This window comes from Portunus trituberculatus, chromosome 50, assembly GCF_017591435.1.
Source record: "Portunus trituberculatus isolate SZX2019 chromosome 50, ASM1759143v1, whole genome shotgun sequence".
Classification (NCBI taxonomy): domain Eukaryota; kingdom Metazoa; phylum Arthropoda; class Malacostraca; order Decapoda; family Portunidae; genus Portunus; species Portunus trituberculatus.
In genome coordinates, this window is record NC_059304.1 from 9460414 (window position 1) to 9483715 (window position 23302).

The 23302-nt window shown below is 47.8% G+C and overlaps 1 protein-coding gene across 5 annotated transcripts in view; it reads right to left on the reverse strand.

Moving 5' to 3' along the window:
* Positions 1–2762: 2762 nt before the first annotated feature.
* The window catches only part of LOC123499485, a 143052-nt gene continuing 122512 nt past the window's right edge, over positions 2763–23302 (reverse strand). For 3 of the 5 annotated variants that reach the window (XM_045247507.1, XM_045247506.1, XM_045247508.1), the window contains 6 exons: positions 16170–16220; positions 6589–6785; positions 6259–6475; positions 5734–5974; positions 4653–4873; positions 2763–4386 (listed from right to left, as the gene is read on the reverse strand). In XM_045247507.1, coding sequence (XP_045103442.1) covers positions 4261–4386; positions 4653–4873; positions 5734–5974; positions 6259–6475; positions 6589–6785; positions 16170–16220 — 1053 coding nt within the window. In that variant the 3' untranslated portion in view covers positions 2763–4260. The remainder of the gene's footprint in view (positions 4387–4652; positions 4874–5733; positions 5975–6258; positions 6476–6588; positions 6786–16169; positions 16221–23302) is intronic. The other 2 variants (XM_045247509.1, XM_045247510.1) reach the window with 1 other exon arrangement.

Here is a 23302-nt window from a genome sequence, read left to right on the forward strand (position 1 = left end):
TTTTTCGCCATGTACGATCTTACTGCGGCAGACATAATAATGCACATTGTTTCCAGCACGGTAGTTTGGAACTCATCTGGTAGAATTACAAGCAATCACCAGATAGTTTCTCCTCCAGACAGGATATTTTGCATTGAGAAAAGAGACGATTTACTTTGATACGTAGGTAGACATGCTGTAATTCCACGAAATATCCTTTTCTAGAGAGAGGAAGTGAGAACGAAGCGTTTATGGTAAAGGTTGGTGTCAGGTGACTTTGGCGAGGCGGCCAGGTGTGCGTGTAGCTATGTATGAAAGGTAGACAGACAAACAGAAAGACACGCATAGATGGATGGGTGGATAGATAGATGGTAGTTAGGTGGATAGGTAAACAGTAATAAATGCATTATACAGTATGGATTCTCTCTCTCTCTCTCTCTCTCTCTCTCTCTCTTGCTTAAAGAGGGAAGAAGAGTTCATTGCTAATGTTTATGAAGGTGTGTGTGTGTGTGTGTGTGTGTGTGTGTGTGTGTGTGTGTGTGTGTGTGTGTGTGTGTGTGTGTGTGTGTGTGTGTGTGTGTGTAATTCACCACGGTCGTCTGCTGGTCACCCAGCCATCCATACCCATTACGGAGCGAGCTCAGAGCTCATAGACCGATCTTCAGATAGGACTGAGACCACAATACACTCCACACACTGGGAAAGCACCGTCACAACCCCTCGAGTTACATCCTGTACTTATTTGCTGGTAAGTAAACAGAGGCTACATTTAATTAAGAGGCTTGCCCATTTGCTTCGTCGCGCCCAGGACTCGAACCCGGCCCTCCTCGGTTGTGAGCCAGAGTGTGCTAACCACTACACCACGCGTTGTAGTTGTGTGTGTGTGTGTGTGTGTGTGTGTGTGTGTGTGTGTGTGTGTGTGTGTGTGTGTGTGTGTGTGTGTGTGTTGGGGGGGGTGTCATTTTGTAATAGGAAAACATTTTCTTGCGTTGTACAAACTGTCAATCTGTGGCCAGCATAGCAACAACAGACAGACGGAGCAGAATACATTATTAATAGTTTATTCACATTTTCCTTACGTAGCAGAAGCAGAAAACTAACTTGTTATAAATGGTTTTTTACAACACACTAAGCTGTGAACCTCTCATAAATGTAGGTATTTCTACACTATGAGTCTGAATCGGTTGAGGAGCGAACATGTGAGGCCAGGGCTTCTGGAATAATGATAGGAAAGTAGCATGCCTTCAATGCTGCTTACCCAATGTATCACTGATCATAGTGCACACTTAGGATGCAGTCCAGTGACACACACACACACCTGCTTGATAGAAACAAACAAGGTAGCCATGGTGTTAGAATGACGTTCCCATTGTAAAAAAAAAAAAAAAAAAAAAACTTCCTGAGAGCTTACCTGCTTCCAAGGATGCTCTGTGCAACACTTGGAACTTGCAAAGCTTATACAGTAAATCTAATTTCAGCAGTGTGCTGGTTTGAGGTTAGTGGAGCCAGCATGTGGTGTGATTCTCCCGAAGATGCCACGTGTCAGATGAACCAGTGGAACACTGATGGTCTACGTCCTGTTGCTAAGACGAAACAATACACTAACGGGTATTGCTTCTCATATATATATATATATATATATATATATATATATATATATATATATATATATATATATATATATATATATATATATAGAGAGAGAGAGAGAGAGAGAGAGAGAGAGAGAGAGAGAGAGACCCACAGTATATCATTATCAAGGTACAGGCCAACTATTTAGAATAAGTATTTTTGAAGATTAAACTTCAAGCTCAACCATCACCTACAATTACATAGCAGCTGTAGGAATACATCATTGTGTCAATTTCAGGCTGCAAGATTTTTCAGCAAACCATCTTTATGCAATAAGACACTAAAATATTCTCAATGCAGCCAGGATACCTCAAGGAAATAGATTATCTAAGGTTGTTTGATCCTTGTGTTGTTAGTGTTCTCAGTAAATAAAAAGATGAAACTGTAGCTACATGAACGAAATACCTTGATTAAGTTTTTTAACACTAACTTCCACAGAAATACTTGACTTATATAATTCAAACAATGTCTGTGACTTTTAGTGTTATGGAATATGATCTAGATGTGAGAATCAGGATGTTTAATCTATATCCATTTCATCTTTCTCATTTTTGGTTTTGAGTCTTTTGACAGAAATGATTAAAAAAATTCAGCTGCTACTATGACATTCTGATTATGCCATGTTCATTAGTACCTACATCTTGAAGGATAAATTAAGTAGTGCAAGACGTGAGATGACTACTTTATCATGCAGCCTTAGCACACAGCATATTATATTATGTACACTGTAGTATGTGAGCTACATAATAAAATTCAAAGGCTGTGTATTCAAGCCACTTCTTAATATGTTAATCTAATTTATGAATAATGCAAAGAAATAGCAAGAGACATATAGTGTTGGATTTATATTCAGTTAATATCAAGTAAATGGTAAATGACATGTTGATATGTAACTGTGATTATCCCTTCATTTTAACTATGCTGATAGATATGTCATGTAGCCTTTTCATGAAACTTATATAATTTCCAAACTTTTTACCTGGAGAAGTGCAAGTCTGATGTAGGTGTTTTGAAGTAAGAAACACATTATACTACCTGCATACATAATGGTGGACACTGTTATCTTGATGTATTGTTTGTTAGCTAACTTATGACTTAAATGTATTGCAAGTCGGTAATCTGAGTTAAGGATCAAGACACAAAAAATATGATTCTTTGGACACAATTTATTTTAGAGTGCACCCCATTGAGTATAACAAACAATTCAGGCTTTTGAAAGTTGTCACATCTGCAGGGCTGACTGTAGTGTGGCCCTCTCATGCCGCCAAGTGGTGCCGCCTGGCTGGTAGCAGCAGTGCCAGGCGGGAGGGAGGATGTGCTGGGCTCTGAGCCAACCAGGCATTACATGCCATGAACATCACATGTCCGCGGCACATCTCCCTCATGCTGCTTCCTGGCCAACACACATTCATCACCCACCCACCAGCCTCCACCACAGGGGGGGTTTCAGGTGGAGGGAGAGGCAGCCTACATTGGCAGCTAAAACACAAGGGCCATGACCAGCTGCTCACAACTGCCATGGAGGAGAAAGGGGGGAGGGAGGGGGGCAGTTCTACCAAAAATAATAAATCCTAGACCAAGCTTTGCTTGATGAGTCACCTAAATAACCTTATGTACTTATTACAAACAAATGACAGGTAAGTTAGGGGGGGCAAGATGAACTTGGCACGGACCGCCAGGCCAGGTGTGTGAGGGTCAACAGAGGAACACTCTGCCCTCCACGCACGGCTCGATGTGTACTACCACAGAAGAGAATTATAAATAACATAAAAGTGTAAGATTTGATCATTACACATATCAATAATTAACTAGTTACATAGATGAACACAAATAAGCAGCCCCGGAAAGTGCCACGACCACAGACCCTCAGTAATACAACTATAAATCTCTTCAAGTGGCAACAACTTTTATGGGCAGGTACGCCAGTTTTGTGGGTCAGTGGTCATGGCACTCGGCCGGTGCTCCACCAACGTGAGATGCTTCAAGCAACATCTGACTCGATTTAACACTGCATAGCTGATGCGGGGACAGTCATCACTGGGCTGGTGCGCGCGTGCGTGGCTTAGGGTTGGTAGCAGGAGTAGTGGAGCAGACGTGTTAGTGAGCCGGCCTCCCTCACTACCCCTGCCACTCACCAGGCAGTTGGCTTACCATAAAGTAAACCTTTTATATAATATTTATATTTTTACAATAAACCTTCCCCAAAAAAGCAGATTCATTAACTTATGCGTTTGTACTTGCTTTTCCTAGGCCCTCAGGGACAGTGTGCCCCTCTTAGGCCCCCAGAGCGTCCTGGTGCCGGGCATCACCACCAAGCCACTGTACACTTCTGTACATGAGCACCATGTACGGCTAGTGGCACCGCCCGACACGCGGCTGTGGCGTAGCACCAAGTGAGACCCGTGCGGTGAGTACGGGCTGAGATCATGGCGCAGCCTCCACCCACCCAACACTGAGAGTGAGAGGCATTAAGCTGGTGAGGGGCGGCCACCCGCAGCCACACCAGCCACGGGTCTGCAGCAGCAGCCTGGGCCCAGGTGCCCGGCGGCAGTATTAGCAGCAACAGCAGCAAGGAGCCCGGGCGGCACTTCAGCGCCACATTTGTACTGTGGTACTGGGGACAGCATGAGCCAGTGCACAAGTGGTAGTCTAACACGTGTCAATGACTTCACTGGGCTCTGTCTTCACAGGGGAGATGGGAGTTATCACAGAGTGGGTGGGTCGGACACGCAGCTCCTCCTCCATCACACACAGCTTTTCACGAAACTGACTCTCCTGAAAGAATGGGTCACAGTCAAATAATGGCAAAAAAATTAGAGAATTTTGCAACCTAAAGTTTTTCATTGAAAAGTTAAGAATGAATAATTTTTCATCAAGACCTACAAGTGGAGTAAAGAAGTAAAAATTGAGTAGATCACTGTCAATGGATGAAATGAGTGAGCTTAAGATATACTTTTTAGTTGCTTGTGAAGGCTTATCTAACTTTTGTATATCAATTATAGCAGTAATAATTGCTTATATTAAACACAAGCTTTACTTACTTTACTAAGTTGAGTAGATGCCAAAATCTGGCTTTGTAGAGTGACGACAGCATGACTGTGGTCACGAGTCATTGCCTCCATACGCTGCTTCAGAGCTGCCTTTTGTCTGTTACTGGCAGCAAGATCAGCTACCAGGTTAGCCACAAGTTGTCTCACCTTGCCTGCAGCTGCCCTATCAGACCAACCCCGCAACAACCCCTCAGCTTCCTCCACTGTCTCACCTGTAAATTTTTTAAAGAATTAGTTTCATGATGAATATAGATTACATAACTGCATATATATATATATATATATATATATATATATATATATATATATATATATATATATATATATATATATATATATATATATATATATATATATATATATATATATATATATATATATATACACAATATTACTCTACATTATAATTACTATCCCATAAAGGAGTCTACAGGGTGCACAAAGAATCTGCAACATATGTTAGAATATCTAAGTTTTGCATAACACTTGTATGTATCTATTAATTTTTCTGTTGCCACACTCCCTTTGACAAAAGAAAGCCTCAGCCTCACTCTATTCACACTTCCTTCTTGACTGCTTAAGTGTTCAGCCTCTATCAGCAAGTCTTTCACCACCTTTCCTTTTCATTCTGATTTCATTACAATCAGTGGGTAGTGTAATTAATATGCTGCTATAAATGCTATCTTTTCTTCACTGATGGACAATTAAATAATTGAAAATTTCAACATATGAACAGATGATTAATCGAATATAAACAATGCATATTTTAGCTACAAAGTATTAAAGTTCAATCCCTAATGAAATTTCATAAAATAATAATATGGAAATGTAGTACTATATGTAGTTTTAGTCAACAGTAAAAAAAAAATAAATAAATAAATAATAAAATAAATAATTGTAATAAACAATAGATAAATTTTCTACAAAGCAAATATATTCCAATTATATACACTACAACACATTTAACTTCATAAAAGAGTACATACAAATTATAAATTGTACTCCACTCTATGGGCATGCATATATACTACTAAGACACAGAATTATGAAACTGAGTCGTGAAATGGCTTACTGTGATTGGCTAAGGATCCCACGGAATCTGTGTCAGAATCTGTGGTGGAGAGCTCCAGCTCCGGGTGTCGCCCACTGGTGTCTGGACTGCACAGTTTCCTAGGGAGGTGGTGGTGGTGGTGGTGTGGATTGTGGTAGTGGTTGTTGGTCTGGGTGAGTTTGCTGACGACAGAATGTTGTGAGGAGGGCTGGGAGCATGGCAGTATTGTCGGGGAGTTCTCTCGCTTGATGCAGTCTTCAATCTGTGGATCATGAACACACTGCTGAGTCTATGCTCTGTCTCTCTTGTATCCTTGTTAATATTTGAATACCATACTCTAATGAATAATCTAAATTTGTATGGCTTTCCCATAATAACGTAATATTTACCAAATTATGTACGCCAATAGCCATTCCCCTCTCCTCCCTAACACACACAATAAACCTCCCATGTAATTCTCATTACCACTTAGTGCTTCATTGTACTGCTAATATTCTAGTCTATTATAAGAAACCTCAAGGAACATAAACGCGTGGAGTTACTCACCGCATACATTTGGTGCTTGATAGGGACGTCATGGCAGTGGTCTGAGAGAGGCAGTGAGTTGCGGAGGGTTTTGTCCCTAACCTTGGGAGGAGCGAGGGCAACGTTGGGTTGGTAATGGCGCTCGAACTTTTGGGAGTCGGACAGCGGCACCACGCGTCCAGGATCAGCAAGGACGGGCGGCCCCTGACTCAGGTAAGCAGGTAACGGCGCTGGCACACTGTGGGCAATATTTCAACTGGTAAATACATGGTTTTAATATCAAATTATTGGTTCTATTCGTTTTGAAATATATTGTAATTATTGCAGACCGCAATGGAATGTGAGACTTACCTGTCCCTGACAAAGGCCGGGGGTGGCGGAGGCAGCGGTTTGCCGTCACGAGTGACAAGTGGGGCGGCCGTCCAGGGAGGAACCATAGAGGCGCACCGCCACATGTAGGAGAGCATCGGATCATATGTGGTGAAGGGGGTTGGCGCCTCTTCCGCTCGAACCTTCTTCGGGAGCTCCTCCTTAGTCTCCACACGATCCTGTAACAAAACGAATTCGATATAAAGACACGAAAGACAATTATGAAGAGCACTTTATAACAGCGAGTAACTGTCTTCGCTCCATGTAATATCATAGAGGAAGGCAGTCACTCCTTCATCAATACATGTAATACAACATGTCAGCTGTTGCAAGTGTTTCACTACAGGTATTCAGTGACGCTCACAGTTTTAAATGTTTGTGATGATCTCTCGAAAATCGTTTAAAGGTCACTTCACATGTACCGCTATTGCGATGCAAGAGCACGAGCCTTTACATTAAGAAACAATACACTTCCCCTGAGAAGTGAATCGCCAAAGAAGGTGCTTGGCTTTTGGCACCCCAAACAAATATACTTGAAATATAAACTGGTCTCATGTTCCTATCACGACATTCATTAGCATTGATAGTTTACTATGAGGACGGTACACGGCGCACTATTCTTCGTGTCGTTGTGAGGCGTACCTGAGAGCACCTAGCTAAGTGACTCCACCCGTACAGGGTACACTTTAATGCAACCAGTTAAGGAGGAATAAAACGCTCTCCTGGAACTTTGACTTTACAATAACCTCGAGGATGTCTCAACCTTGACAATGACTTTGGCCCCTAACGCTCTAAAATATCGCAGGAAAGCAATACGCTCCCCTCCTGAGGACCTGCTGTCACGCACTTTTTTTTTTATTCCCCTTTTAGCCATGTAGACAATGCAATGGCCTAAATCTGGACAACAAAGGCATCGTTGTAGTATCGCGCGGTATATTTCCCCTGAGCTAAATCCCTTTCAGTACAATAAGACTATTTGTTCAAGATGATGCCGTGCCGGTCCGATGCCATAACGGCAGCGCTATTGACACTCGGGAGAGGGATGCGCGGTGGTTCCCTTGAGCCAGCTGGCGAGTATGATGAGACTGTGAGGCGACGCACTGGTATCTGTGACGTCACCACCCAGCTGCGGACACACCCAGGAAAAGGTCACCCTGGACGTCTGCTGGCTGCTGCCGTCCCCAACCCCAGACAGGCACACTCAACACGTCAAACACACTACAATTCAAATTATTAATCATAACGACTGAGTACATATTATATTTCGGACGTCAGGGGGTACGGCTGTGAAGCCATACATGTGTATCTCTCCTGAGAGAGAGAGAGAGAGAGAGAGAGAGAGAGAGTCGTGGCATCTATCCACAGCAGACGAATCTATCTCTCTGGTTTTCCGAGTTCCTTACTCTTCTCTGGTCCCCTCCAAGTTAATGAGGAATAGCGGAAAGAGTTATTTCACCTTCCCTGTTACCTTCTATGTCTGCCCTGCCCCAACTTTTCTTCCGGCAGTGGTATCCCCTCCCCCTTCCAACCCTTGTCCCACGTGTCTCGCAACTGCGTAGAAACTGCCTCAGTCAGAATCACAGGTTTCAAGTTAGCAAGACGGTGTTTGCTATTCTATTTTCGTACTTTATTTCCAAGAGAGAATGCTAAACGTATCAGTCTCCTCCCTCCCGATGATATAATATGAGCAGAGCAACTAGGTGCAGAAGAAAATGCGGCGGCCTTGCGATGTATTCCCACGTGGTCCCAACCCCAAGCAGGGAATCGGACGCCGACAACACCGGCGCCACGCAGGACGGGCTGTCGTCTGCACGTCACGATCCCCACGCTCTACCACACTGGAGACCACGACTTTCATGCAGAAAATATATATAAAAAAAGAAGGAAGAAAAATAACCAATAAAATAACATTCCTCCAGAGAAAGTGTGCGGGTAGATGCATATTATTGTCTGCGAAGGGGGTGGGGGGAGGCGTGGGATGGGAGCGGGGCTGCGGGCCGGCGTGGGGCAGCCCTTGATGGCGTCGCGGGTCACCGGGTACAGCAGCAACCATGCAACAGCCACCGTTTTAACCGAGTTACACACCTCCCTCAGTCATCCAGCACACTACCACATGACTCACGATGACCTGTTTAACACACAACTATGTCAGCTCCTTGAAAAACTAATATCCAGCCTCCCAAGGATTTATCACGTCCTGGCGTCTATTACGTAACTCATGCTGGGCGGCGGCTGCAAGACACAGTAGCCACCCGTCGCGTCTATGCCGTAGGTTAACCGCATCGGCTTCACTGATGATCATGATAGCAGTGATGGCGAACACACCTATTTTTTTTTTTTTTATAGCCTCTGCCCTGCTTTGGTGCACGGCCGGTAAAGAAGAGGTGAACATGGACTGCGGACGTCTGCTATCAGCTTTAATATGACACATTTCCAGCAGGTAGCTAACTCTCATCCCTCCCACAGCTGTCGCTAAAACTGAGATTTGATCAATTGCTTTCACGTAGTGCCATTATTCTCTTCTTGAGAACTTCTCCCACAAGGAAAGTTAATGGCAGATGTAGGGAGTCAGGAGAACAAGCCGTCGCCGTCACTACAACCACCGCGTGCACATCCGTCTTTCTGCCGTGATCCAGTGGGTGGTAGCACATGCATAATAACAGCGCTCTTACTTTTCACATGAAAGGACCCCACTTTTCCTATGCTCACCAAGTGGATAATCTTTCAATGCAGAGTAAAGATGGAACGTTTGTAATAATTACCCATTTATATCCTCTTAGCAGACGTGACGCGACAAACTACGAGAGAGAGAGAGAGAGAGAGAGAGAGAGAGAGAGAGAGAGAGAGAGAAACGCTCCAAACCGTAGACCACGCAAGGACCAGCCAAGTGGTCAAGGAAAGGCCCTTGATCCGCCCATTTCTATCTTGCGCTTCCATTGAGCAGCGTCACGATAACCACAACGATGCGTACACTGCACCAGGAAACGCTTCGAAATTAAACGAAACCGAGTGTATAATAGAGAGAGAGAGAGAGAGAGAGAGAGAGAGAGAGAGAGAGAGAGAGAGAGAGAGAGAGAAATATAAAACGTCGGTCTCTTCACCCCAGACAAGGGCTCAGACATCCAGCGATGGGAGGGGAGGGCGAGAGAGGACGGAGAATAGACGTCATTGCAAAACTGAAGAATTTATACGGACGCATCAACAAAAGAAATGTCAGAAACCACAACATAATGAACAAAGGTTTCTGATAAATAATCCTGATGAAAGCCATAACAATAATAATAATAATAATAATAATAATAATAATAATAATAATAATAATAATAATAATAATAAAAAGGAGAGAGATGAGGGATCCACAATACAATACCATATAAACACTGCAGTTTTTCTTTCAGGGTTCCAGACAATATTTAATGGATCGTAAAGAAAAAAAAAAAAAAAAATAAAGAGGACCTTCTCAACCCATACTTGAACACGAGGAGTAGGAGGAGGAGGAGGAGGACGACGACGAAATAAGAGGAACCGTCACGTCGCCCGCCTGCCGCCCTCCAGACATGCGCGGCAGCCACCTCACACCTGCTGGCAGCCTTCCTTCCCTGCCACCAGTAAATAGGCTATAAGCACTAAAATAGCTCACAGATGCCAAAACAGCGCCAAGAAACGAAAAACATCGATGTTCAATATTTTGGGAACTGACAGTGATACGAGCATGTGTCCTTGTCCAACACGTGGTTTGACACACACACACACACACACACACACACACACACACACACACACACACACACACACACACACACACACACACACACACACACACACCTTCCTTGAACATGAACTCAATGACCCGGCCTTGCGTATGGGAAAAAGAGACGGGCCGGGAGGGTCATTGGGAGAGGGGAGGAGGAGGAGAAGGGGTGTTCGCAATACCGCCAAGGGAAGGAAGACGGCTGGGTGGTGGTGGGTGGTGGGTGGCGTGGAGCAGGAGGGATTGTGGTCTAGAGTAACAAAACATTAGCTACAAGCCAGCGCCTTCCCAACTTCTCTCCCCTCCTCACAACACGATTTCCATCTCTCAACTACGCAACTTGACCACGCCCTTCCACCTCAAAGCCACACTATTCCACTTTGTCCTTTCAGTGCTGTCTCCCCCACTCCCCATGCCATTCCAACCGGAACCTCTCCTACCTTGCCTTCCTATGCTGAATTTAAATATTAATGCTAACGCACTGCTTTCCGTGAGAGCATATATATATATATATATATATATATATATATATATATATATATATATATATATATATATATATATATATATATATATATAAGCCTTATTCATACTTTCTTGGTTCCGGATGTCAACTGGTTTGGCAGAAAGTGTTCATGGGAGACTGGGAATGGCGGCGGCTCGCGGAGCGCGGACAAAAAGAGCAAGACAGGCTTTCAGTGAGGGAGAAGAGTGAGAGAGGCAGTGTCGTAACTTTATGTGAGAGGGGACAGGAAAGGTGGGGAAGAGTGTGGAGGGGACCTTGGGTCAACTAAAGGCCTGCTGGATGCCAGGCTGCCGTCACCAGCTGTCCTGCGCCTTGCCTCACTGCCGCCGCCTTTCCCAACAATGGCACGCTCACTCTCACGAGAGTACACAACATTATCATATCTACATCCTCTTCAAGCCTCTCGCGGCGCCCACAGTCATCGCAGCACCAAAGGCGTCCCCGTCACAACAAAGAACTCTACAGCGCCTCACTCATCCCTCTGAGTCTGCCACACTCTCCCCGGTTCCAATGCTGCTGCTATGGAATTCGTCCTCCTCTCCCTACCATCTTCACAACCTCATTACATAACACGCTTTTATGTAAGTCGCAGAAAAAAAGGTCACAACAAAGCGAGCTGGATGGACTAACACACTCCAAGCCACAGACCCACCTGGGCAGCAGCGACAAGCTGAGGAGTGCGCCAGGTATGCTAGAACACGGATAAAACATCTCAGCCTTCTGGTCTCGCGAATTTAATAAAGGAGCGGATGTGGTAGAGAAGTTATGATGATAAACACTTAACCCAACCCATCTCTGTCTCCTCCTCTTCCTCCTCGTCTGTGATGCGAGTGTGCCATGTGTGAGGCGCCCACGGCCAAACAGGAGTCAAGGGCGCGGCGTGACTGATATAGCTTGTGATACGCCGCAGGGAACAGGTGTCCATTGTGGCGTGGGACGATTAGGAATAGAATTAGAATAAGAAAGAGGAGTAAGAATACGTTAGGAATATTTTTGGCTTTGCGCTACAAATTTGGCGAAAAAAAAGTGATACCATTACATAACGATTGCCACACACACACACACACACACACACACACACACACACACACACACACACACACACACACACACAGAGAATAAAAGCCATCTGTGTATCTATTGCTTCTCTTTGTCCACTTCCTCGTCCTCGTTCTCGACCACAGCCGCCACTATCATCGCGTCTACGCCTTCATGTCATGAAAGATGCAAGCCAGGGCCCTAACCATCCCTCCCCAATAATGCTCTCTCTCTCTCTCTCTCTCTCTCTCTCTTAAGGAGTGAGACGTCTCGCACCTGCCTAAAACACCGATCAGGGCTGATAACGAATAAAAATAAAGGATGGTAACAGAGAGAGAGAGAGAGAGAGAGAGAGAGAGAGAGAGAGAGCTAGCTTCCCCCTTCCTTTACTACCCTTTGCCATGCCATTTCTCTGCTATCATCACTCACTTTCCCTCCTTCTCTCCCTCCACTTGATGGCCTCTTCAGACTCTCCTCCTCCCCCTCCTTCCTCCTTCCTTCTCCTCCATCCTTACCTCACCGTTGTCCCTCCATCATTAGCGAATCCTACTGCGCATATATTTTCTCTCTCCCCTTCCTCCCCTTTCCCCTATACCTCCCTACTTTCCTGATTTACTTGGTCATTTCTCCCCCTATTCCTCCGCCCAAGAGGGAGGGAGAGGGTGATGAGGGAGAGTGAGATGGCAACTAATGTTTTCCTAGACCGACCGTTTTCTTTTATTTATTGTTTACCTGTCTTGTGCTAAAGGCTCTCTCTCCCTCCCTCCCTCTCTCTCTCTCTCTCTCTCTCTCTCTCTCTCTCTCTCTCTCTCTCTGGGCAGTGATTCTAGATCAGAAGTGATTCAAATTAAAACCATCATCATTTTACCAGTCCCTCCCCCTCCCTTATCCATTTCTTCCGTCCTTGGCCTCGTGCCCCCCCTCTCTCTCTCTCTCTCTCTCTCTCTCTCTCTCTCTCTCTCTCTCTCTCTCTCTCTCATTTCCTCCATATTCTCGTTGATCTCTCGCCTATTTCCTCCTCCTACTACTCTTCCATCTCTTCTTCCTCCTCCTCCTCCTCCTACTCTTCCTCCTGGTCTTCTCTCTTCTTATGACGTTGACTCCAGACCTCGTAAAGTGCTGGGTGGTCCTCTTCACTATTGCCACACACACACACACACATACACACACACACGTGGATTACACACGGCTGCCACATGCACACTCACTTAAGAAAGATACTTTAGTCGAGAACCTTGAATATACAAATAAACAAGAACATTAATGTGAAGTATTCTTATATTATCACACACACACACACACACACACACACACACACACACACACACACACACACACACACACACACACACTCAGATTGGATAAGTGTAGATATGGAGACGGGGCCACACGAGCATAAAGGCCAGGCCCTGTAAAACTACAACTAGGTAAATACACATACACACGAGGTAAACGATTATGAGAGAGAGAGAGAGAGAGAGAGAGAGAGAGAGAGAGAGAGAGAGAGAGAGAGAGAGAGAGAGAGAGAGAGAGAGAGAGAGAGAGAGAGAGAGAGAGAGAGAGAGAGAGAGACGGGGGATGGGCCTTAACGGAGACCCATCAGTCTGGCCCTCTATTACTTGTCAGATAACGACACCCCATCCCCCCTTCCTTCACCCCTTAAAGACCAACCACAGTGCCAAGTCTCCAGACACTGCAAACATCTTCTCCTCCTCCTCCTCCTCTTCCTTTTCCTCTTTTCCTGCTCCGACTGCTACTTCTGCTCTTCCTACTAGCTTTATTTTTCCTCGTCTTCCTCTTTTTTTCCTTCTTCATTCATCCATCCTTCTTGTTTTTCCTTTATTCCTACTCCTAATTCTCATCTTCATCCTTCCTTTTCCTTCTTCCTGATTTTGATGATTCTTTTCTCATTAATTTGCTTCCAGACCGTATAGATTTCCACTTCTTCCTCCTCTTCCTCTTCCCTGATCCTCTTCTAATCCTACTACTTCTTCTCTTCATCCATCCTCCCTTTAATTCCTCCGTTCCTTCTCCTTTCCTTCTTTTTCCTTATCCATTTGCTTTTTTTTTCATTTTCTTCCTCCTTTATCATTTGGCCACATTCATTTTCTTCCTTCTCATCTGTGCCCTTTGTCATCTCACGTTATCCCCCCTAGAGGCAATCACAGCTCTCTCTCTCTCTCTCTCTCTCTCTCTCTCTCTCTCTCTCTCTCTCTCTCTCTGGGAGGCCTACAAAAACTGACATAGTAAACGAGATGAAATCAAACTGATCGAACAGAAGAAATGAGATGATGCCACGTGTGTGTGTGTGTGTGTGTGTGTGTGTGTGTGTGTGTTGCTACGGATCGTCTTATAAATCTGGTGGTAGGCAGAGGGGAAGAGAAGAAATAAGGAGGGAGAAGAAGGAAGATGAGAGGCGGAGAAAGTGGAAAGGGGAGAAAAAATACCGAAAAAAAAAAAAAAAATCGTAAACGTCAGCCATTGTCCTGTCCGAGAAATTGGCACGTGGTTGTGGAGGAGGAGGAGGAGGAGGAGGAGGAGGAGGAGGAGGAGGAGGAGGAGGAGGAGGAGGAGGAGGAGGAGGAGGAAGACAAACAGCAGCAGAACCTGAGATCCTTACAAGGCTGTTTGTATAACTATCCTTCACTAACTACTGGTGGAAGGAGGAGGAGGAGGAGGAGGAGGAGGAGGAGGAGGAGGAGGAGGAGGAGGAGGAGGAACATAACAACAACTATAACTACGATGACAACGAAGATGACGACAGCGAGACGAACAAAACCACCACACACACACACACACACACACACACATTCTATCTCTCTCTCTCTCTCTCTCTCTCCCGCACCACCACCACTCGCAGATAGCAACAACCACGGTATAAGCAGCAGAGGGCGCCATACACAAGAATACCAGACTTGAAGCTTTAACACCAGCAACACACACACACACACACACACACACACACACACACACACACACAGACAGACAAAACATTACAGCATCACGCCATCTCGTACACAACCAAGGCAAAGATACTGCTGACGCTACCACTACCACCACCACCACCACCACCACTAACACTCCAAGAGCCGCCACCTTTTAGAAAACGTAACTCCCAGCTTCCATAGAAAACTGGGTGTTGGCTGCTGGTATTAACTACTTAACTGCCCTACTAAACACTCATAAATATAAGCTGGAACTGCCCCGGCCGAGACTTTTCTTCGTGGGGAGCGGCGCCGACAAAGGGAGAGGGAGGGAAGGAGGGAGAGGGGAGAGGGGAGAGGGGAGAAGGGAGAAGGGAAGGGGGTGGGAGGAGAGGAGAGAAGTAGGAGAGGGGCAAGAAGAAAGGAGTGAAGAACAGGGACCTGGGGCGATGTGGAAAGGTGGGAGGAGGAGGAGGAGGAGGAGGAGGAGGAGGAGGAGGAGGAGGAGGAGTAAATTTGATACCCGTTCGCGTGAATCTGTGCTTGGGAGAAAGGGAGAGAAACAGGACGGAAAGGAGAGAGAGAGAGAGAGAGAGAGAGAGAGAGAGAGAGAGAGAGAGAGAGAGAGAGAGAGAGAGGAAACACGACTTTAGGTATGGAGGTATGGGAAAAAGAAACAGAAGAGAAGAAGAAGAAGAAGAAGAAGAAGAAGAAGAAGAAGAAGAAGAAGAAGAAGAAGAAGAAGAAGAAGAAGAAGAAGAAGAAGAAGAAGAAGAAGAAGAAGAAGAAGAAGAAGAAGAAGAAGAAGAAGAAGAAGAAGAAGAAGAGGAAGAGGAAGAGGAGGAGGGAAAGAATGATGGAATGGAATGGGGCTCGTCTTTCGAAATCGCGTTCTTCTGCCAACTCCATCTCTATTTTTTTCCCTTCCCATTAAGTCAGCCTGATCCCTTCACTCTGCTAAAGGAAAAAAATGGGACAAAGGCTCAGAAATTTCACCTTTTTTTTTCCCTTTCACAGAGACGTTCAGACTCATTATCTAATAGAGTATAATAATTGTTCTCCCCTCTTGACCCCCTTGCTTCCTTCCTCCTTCCCTCCCCTTTCCTCTCCCTCCCCTCCCCTCTACTCCCATTCCTCTTCTCCCTACTCAGTTTTCCTTAATTACCGAAAGGAAGTTTACATGACGATGCTTCAGCTGCCACGCTAATGAAGGCGCATGTGTGTGTGTGTGTGTGTGTGTGTGTGTGTGTGTGTGTGTGTGTGTGTGTGTGTGTGTGTGTGTGTGTGTGTGTGTGTGTGTGTGGTTGAGATGGCACGCCATTACCTGAGCCAGGGCGCCTCGTTGTGTCAGGGAGGGAGCGCCGGCAAGACTCACCTGGAACAAAAAGAAAGGTAATATCATTAGATGGGGAGCCAGGATGTGCGACACACACACACACACACACACACACACACACACACACACACACACATCAACCCTGTAAAAGTACTATTATGTAAGAACGCACAGCCACGCACGCGCACACATGCTATCATACACGAACACACACACGCACATGCATACACATGGATACTGAATTCATGCTCTCTCTCTCTCTCTCTCTCTCTCTCTCTCTCTCTCTCTCTCTCTCTCTCAACCGAATTGTTATTGGTCACAAAAACCACTGCTCAGCTCACATGTGCCAACCCACAGGTATATTTATCGTGTGATTAATTAACCTGGCCAAGTCTGGGCTCTGTTCCTCCACCTGGCGTTTCCCTTCTCTCTCTCTCTCTCTCTCTCTCTCTCTCTCTCTCTCTCTCTCTCTCTCTCTCTCTCTCTTCACTAGCCCTCTCCCGCTTCCTCAATAAAGGCCTCATAACCACAGACTAACGACTCATTCTCTCATCTTCGCCGCATGTGTCCCCTGCAGCGCCTTCCACAGCCGCCCTCCCGCTGTGGGGTGGCGGCAGCGGCGGCGGGGGTAGGGCGGGTAAGGTTGGCGTTGTGTTGAGCGACCATGGAATATCATGGACGATGACGAAGCTGGTGGTGGTGACTGGCGGTGGTGAGGTGGCCTTCCGATGTTGGGGTAGCGGGCAAGGTAACACAAAGGCCGGTGAGGTGTCTAGGGGAATGCCAGCGGTCGGGGTAGGGGGCGAGAGGGTGCGTCTAGAGAGTGTCGTGTGTTGTGGCGGCAGACGAGTTACCGTGGTAGTGATATAAGTCAGCGCAGGGTGGAGGAATGGAGGTGCGCTAGGCCGGGTTGCTGTGAGCTATGGGGTGTAAGTGTAGGGGTGCTAGTGTGGGGGCGTGGCTAGGTAATGTTGGGGGCGTGTTGGGGGAGCATGGGTCTAGGTAATGACGGATATTACTGAAGGAGAGCCAGAGTTACCTCACCCTACGCACCTTCCTCCCTCCCTACCTCCACCCCTCCACCCCGCAGACTAATGCCTCGCCACTCCACTACCACTCCTCCGGTTCTACTCTCCCCTACTGGTCTCCCCTCTCCTCCCACCACCACCGGGACAAGCTAGAGTCATGTATCCCCTTCACCTCTGCCATTCTTATCACTCCCTCCGTCTCTCATTCTTCCTCCTATCTACCTCCCTACTGCCGTCCCTCTTCTCCTTTATCCTCTTCCTCCTTACATACACCCCTTCCTCCCGCTTCTTGTCATCCATGTTGTTTATTTTCTCCCATGTAATCTAGCGTCTGCCCTTCCTCTTCCTTCAGCGAACACCCTCTTCCTCCTTCTTCTTTTCTTTTCCTTCCTGCTCCTCCCCCTTCTTTCTTGCTCTCCCTGTCCGCCAGAGGGTGTTGGCTGCCCCTAAACCCATATCTGGTGTGGCTTGAGGACCATCTACTTTGCCTCATCAATCAACACTGTCCCCCCCATCCCCTTCCTCCCTTTCCTCCCACTTCACCATCAACCAGCCCCTACCTATCCGCAGCCGCCCTCACTCCCTCCTCACCGCCTCGACTACCTATCTACCTGCCTCCCCCTAACGACAGGTAGGGCACCCTTGCCTTGTCTGGTTGGAGCAGTCATCGTCCCCGCTGCCCTAACCACCACCACCACCACCATACTTCCTCCCCCTAGCCTCCCCATTACTGAGGATGAGCCCCATCCCTCTCCCTCTCTCCCCATCGACCATACCTTCTCCCTATATAGGCCCGCCAGCAATCTGCCGCGTCCCTTCCACGTCCCTCCCTCCTTGGCCTCTCTCCTCCCATACCCTCGGCTGCATTACGAAACCCTCTCATGTGCTTATCTACGGGAGGGAGGTTAAGGGTGAGGAGGTGGCTGGACGGCTTCTGTGGGCGGCTGCCAGCTGATGAAGGTGACGAGGCTACGGTGGTGATGGTGGTGGTGTTGAGTGTGTGGGAAATTTGTAGAGCGTATAAACTGACTCTTAAATACTGTAGGTACACTGTTCCTTCTTACTACTATTACTACTACTACCACCATTACGCTACAGCAGCAACATCAACACGACTACCACTACTACTACAACAACAACCATTACCACGAACCGGTCCATCATTACCAGCAACCCATCATCATCATCATCATCATCATCATCATCATCGCCATCCTAAGCACCTCCACACACACACAAACACACACACACACACACACACACACACACACACACACACACACACACACACACACACACACACACACACGAGGAGTTAATTCGCTCGCCCTCGCTGAAAATAACCAACTCCGTTCCTTACAAGTGTGTGAACGTACTGTACATACCAAAACACTTACGTTCTACATGAGTAAGTTCCGCAGCCAACACCAGCTGTCAATCTCATTAACCAAGTATAACAACTAGGGATGATAAAAACTACTACTATACCACCACCACCACTACTACTACTACTACTACTACTACACCATCTCACCACACGCTCATCCATCACTACCGATTCACTGTCATCAAGCACCGCGGCTCCAAGGTGGGCCTGGTTGCCTCCTTGTAAGTGGGGCACCAGAGGGACGGGGGGCATAGAGGAACGGCATGTGTGTGTGTGAGGTGACTGACCTTACCGCTAAAGCTACATGCAAACACACACACACACACACACACACACACACACACACACGTACTTCCTCACCTATACTACGTCGTCGCCTCTGCCGCCAACACCACCACTCTAGAAACCACAACCTTAAGCTCAGTCCTTATCAGCCCTTCCAGCCCCAAACCATCACACACCACCTCTCCGCCCCCTGCCGCCTCTCACCCCGCCCTTCTCATCAACATAACATGAGCTCAGTAAGGAAACACCTGTCACAAACCTGTCTGAAACGTGAGTCTTTCTCCGCCACGCTACCTGCCCGACCGCCCGCCCGCCCGCTCGCTCATCCGCCCTCTCGCCCCCAACCTGCCACGTGGAATAGCACTGCCATACCCACCAGCAGCCCACCCCGTCCCCGTAAGGTGGAATATAAGAAAGTATCTTGTGTCGCCGTCAAAGGGAAGCCGCCATGACGCGGGCATGTCACACAATAATGTAACCCGCGAACCTGGTGTGTGTGTGTGTGTGTGTGTGTGTGTGTGTGTGTGTGTGTGTGTGTGTGTGTGTGTGAACGCCACGTCTCCCAATCACAATGCGTCCTGGCTACGCTTCATCGTGGCAGTGAACTCGGTTGTGGCCGTTGCGTCACCGCGCCCCGCAACGCCCAGCCCCGCCCTGCCCTTCCTCGCCGCGACTCGCCTCGCCGCGCCCCTTCCCTTAAGCTCTAGATTATCGTCACCACCTCCCCTCCGCTACCACTCTAAGCATCATCACCACATTTCTCCTTAAGCACTATTTTTTCCTTTCTTTTAATGAAAATAAACCTGTGACAGTTTGGCCCACTGTCGTGGATCAACACCAACATAAACAACAGGAGCAGCGGGCATTATAAAAACAACAACTGCAGAAGTAGCAGAAGCAATAACTAAAGCTGGCCAGGAGATAGCAGTGAGTAAGCAGGTGGGACGGAGAGGGAATGCCAGGAGAGCACGGGAGGAGGAAGGCGGCACTGTTGCTGCGGCGGGGAGCAGTAACTATCATTCCTGAACCCCAAAAATGAGGACAACCGAAGAGAACAACAAAGCGGATCGGAAGACACTGGCGGAGAGAAGGCGGACACACATAAAGGGACATAGTCTGCACCACTCCAGCAAGTTAAAACACAGAGGAAGGGCGGGAGTGCAGCGGCCAAGGATGGGCTGCAAGGGGCTGGGAACGTGTCTGAATTGAGTGACACATGACGAGACGGACTTGAGCGCCCTAAAATAGAATCCAATATTCCGGGACGAGCTAAACGGGGCGGACACACCAGACGGTCTTCAGACGTGATGGAGTCTCCTTGGGCATGATATGGAGGGCAGGGATGCCGCTGGGACGGCCTTGTTCCGACGGACGGAGATGGGAAGGACCGAAGGGAAGACCTAAATAAGCAAAAAGCTACCCGGAATAGCTGAAAGGTTGGATCCCAGGCGCACACACACACACACACACACCTATAAGCAGGAGAAAAAGTTGAGAGGCATTAACAGCGCTGAGCTGCGCCTGAGTGGAAATTTCTCCACACGGTTGGAGGAGTCCGGGTGGGCCTGAGGTGGCGGTCGGCGCTCGGGGGAGATGGGATTAACTCAGATTGGACAGGCACGCGAAGAAGCGACGGAGACGGGGCCACAGGGAACTGGACTGGCTGGATGGCTGGGGAGCTTAACAAAGGGGGCGGCAGCAAGGGTGGTATTGGGCTGGCTGGCTGGCAGGAAGGCTGGCTGGCCTCATCCCCGCCAGCACCACCCATCGCTCCCTACTCACGGTCAACGCTGTCACATAACTTAGTGCTGGGGCCTCTCTGCTTCCCGCCCGCCGCCGACAACTTACGAGCAGGGGGGGAGGTGGAGGACGAGGGGGAGAAAAGGGCGACGCAGGGCTATGGCGGTAATGGCAGCCGTGCACATAGTAAGAACACACGCACGTACACCTCCGTACATAAACTCACACACACACACGAAGACCCACAAAAAAGTAATACAGTCGTCTTGTATTCATGCGGTACAAAGGTATGTTAATAGTACTGTTTGTGACGGTCGCTGTGGTCAAGAGGAGCACAGCGGCAGCATCAGGCGCTATGGGAAGGGGCGGGGCTGCGAGTGGCAATGGGAGAGGCAGAACGGAAAAGAGGGAGAGGGAAAGAAAGAGGCAAAAGCTGAAGAAGACACCGTCACCACTGCCACCACCACCAGCTTGAGTCATGTGGGAAGAGAGAGAGAGAGAGAGAGAGAGAGAGAGAGAGAGAGAGAGAGAGAGAGAGAGAGAGAGAGAGAGAGAGAGAGAGAGAGAGAGAGAGAGAGAGAGAGAGAGAGAGAGAAGGGGGGGAGGACAAGACGTGCAGTGCAGCTCAGTTAATTTTTAGTATCAGATCTGTCCTTAAAGAATGAGCCTGATTCAGCAAGGGTACACAGGGAAGAGGAGGAGGAGGAACGAACGACACTACATTCCCTCCCTCCCTCCCTCCCTCTCGCCGAAGGAATCAAGACAGCGAGCGTTCCACATTCACGCCGCCCTAAAGATAATTTCTCCTCAGTCAGTTACCAAGAAAAATAAGGAAAGAGAGCGAACATATACAAAACACTCACTCTAAAAATTCCTGACGAGGACGAGAGAGAGAGAGAGAGAGAGAGAGAGAGAGAGAGAGAGAGAGAGAGAGAGAGAGAGAGAGAGAGAGAGAGAGAGAGAGAGAGATAAATACTAAACATCTCATCCTCTTCAGCTACACCGTCAAACTTACAGCGTCAACAAGATAGAGAAGGAGGGAAGAAGGAAGAAAGATAAAGAAAGAAGGAAGGAAGGAAAGAAGGAAGGAAGATCATAGTTGCTTCATAATCCCTTCCCCACTCCCCCTCCTCCCCCATCCCCTAAGCAGTGAGTACGGAGGTGAGTACACGGCTTAGACTACAAAAGACGGTCTCAGCTTGCATAAAAATAGCAGTAACGATTAGATGTAGATAAGAGAGAGAGAGAGAGAGAGAGAGAGAGAGAGAGAGAGAGAGAGAGAGAGAGAGAGAGAGAGAGAGAGAGAGAGAGAGAGAGAGAGGAGCAATATAAAGGCAAGGGACGTGACTGGCGCCTTCGTGTCGTGTTTGTGGCACTCCCACCTTGCTGACACCTGCTTGATCGGCAGTCCGACCTGGGGTGTGTGTGTGTGTGTGTGTGTGTGTGTGTGTGTGTGTGTGTGTGTGTGTGTGTTCCCTGCTTGTGTATCCTGCTCCTCTGCTCGCCACTTGTCTGTCTGCCTGCTGAGTAATCCACGCTCGACTCCTTGTCTCCAACGATTCAATTACCCAGAGAGAGAGAGAGAGAGAGAGAGAGAGAGAGAGAGAGAGTGTGTCCCAATCAAGACAACATACAGTTATTTCAGGCAATACAAAGCCGGCAGGTCACTTCACCTCACATTACTTGACTCTGCTGGCCTTTCCCTGCCTGTTCCTCCATCACTTGCCTTCTTGCTCGTTAGTCCTCATCATCACCTACCTGCCAACCAACTGCCTTCCTAACACCACTGCCACCACTGCCCCCCATCCGCCCCACTCCAGAACCCACTGTCAGCCCACCTCGCCAGCCACTCCCACGTCCATCCGTCCATCAGTCTGGAAGTCAGTAACCTGCACTTCACCTTCGTCCCTCCAGAAATAAACACGCCCACTTCACCACACGGGCGCCTTCCTTCCCTCTCCCTACATATATACAGGTCATCAGGAAGGTCGTCTGCTATGCCTATACTTGCTTCCGTAATGAACACGTAGAAGCACATTACAGGGAAAATAGGATACGAGAGAGGAATCAAACACCTTTTAGCAGCCTTCTTTGCAGACTTTTAAAACATTGGAAGACTTAAAGGTGTTGCGAGAGGCTGCAGGAACAGTCAGGGTGATAAAGGGGCATGCGACCGAAGCCCCATCACGCCCTGACGCACCGTGACGGATCCCCAATCACTCTAATCACTCCAACAGCCCAATCAGCTCCAATTTCTCCGGTGAAGCGCGGCGAGGGAACCCTAGAGGCGTCCTGAATCTGTTTTAGAACTCAACGGTGCCTCGCTACCCCGAGGTGGTGAAGCGGCTCAAGAGGGACTTCCAAGGGCGCGGGGACGAGGCAGCACAATGAGGCTCCTGGGACAGCAAAACACACACACACACACACACACACACACATGTAATAAAAACAGACACGCGGGGTAGTGTAAGTGGATACACCAGGACACTAAGGGAGGTTAAGAGATACACCCTTTCCCTCCCTCCCTCTCCCTCACCCGGGGCATCTCCCTCTCCCTCACCATGGGCCCTTCCCTCCCCGACAGGCTACAAATGGTCGCAAGCGAAAACTCTGAGGATCATAAGCAGGGCCGAAAAGGCATGAGGGTCCTCGGCAGGATGGAGGGAAGGAGAGGGTGGCGG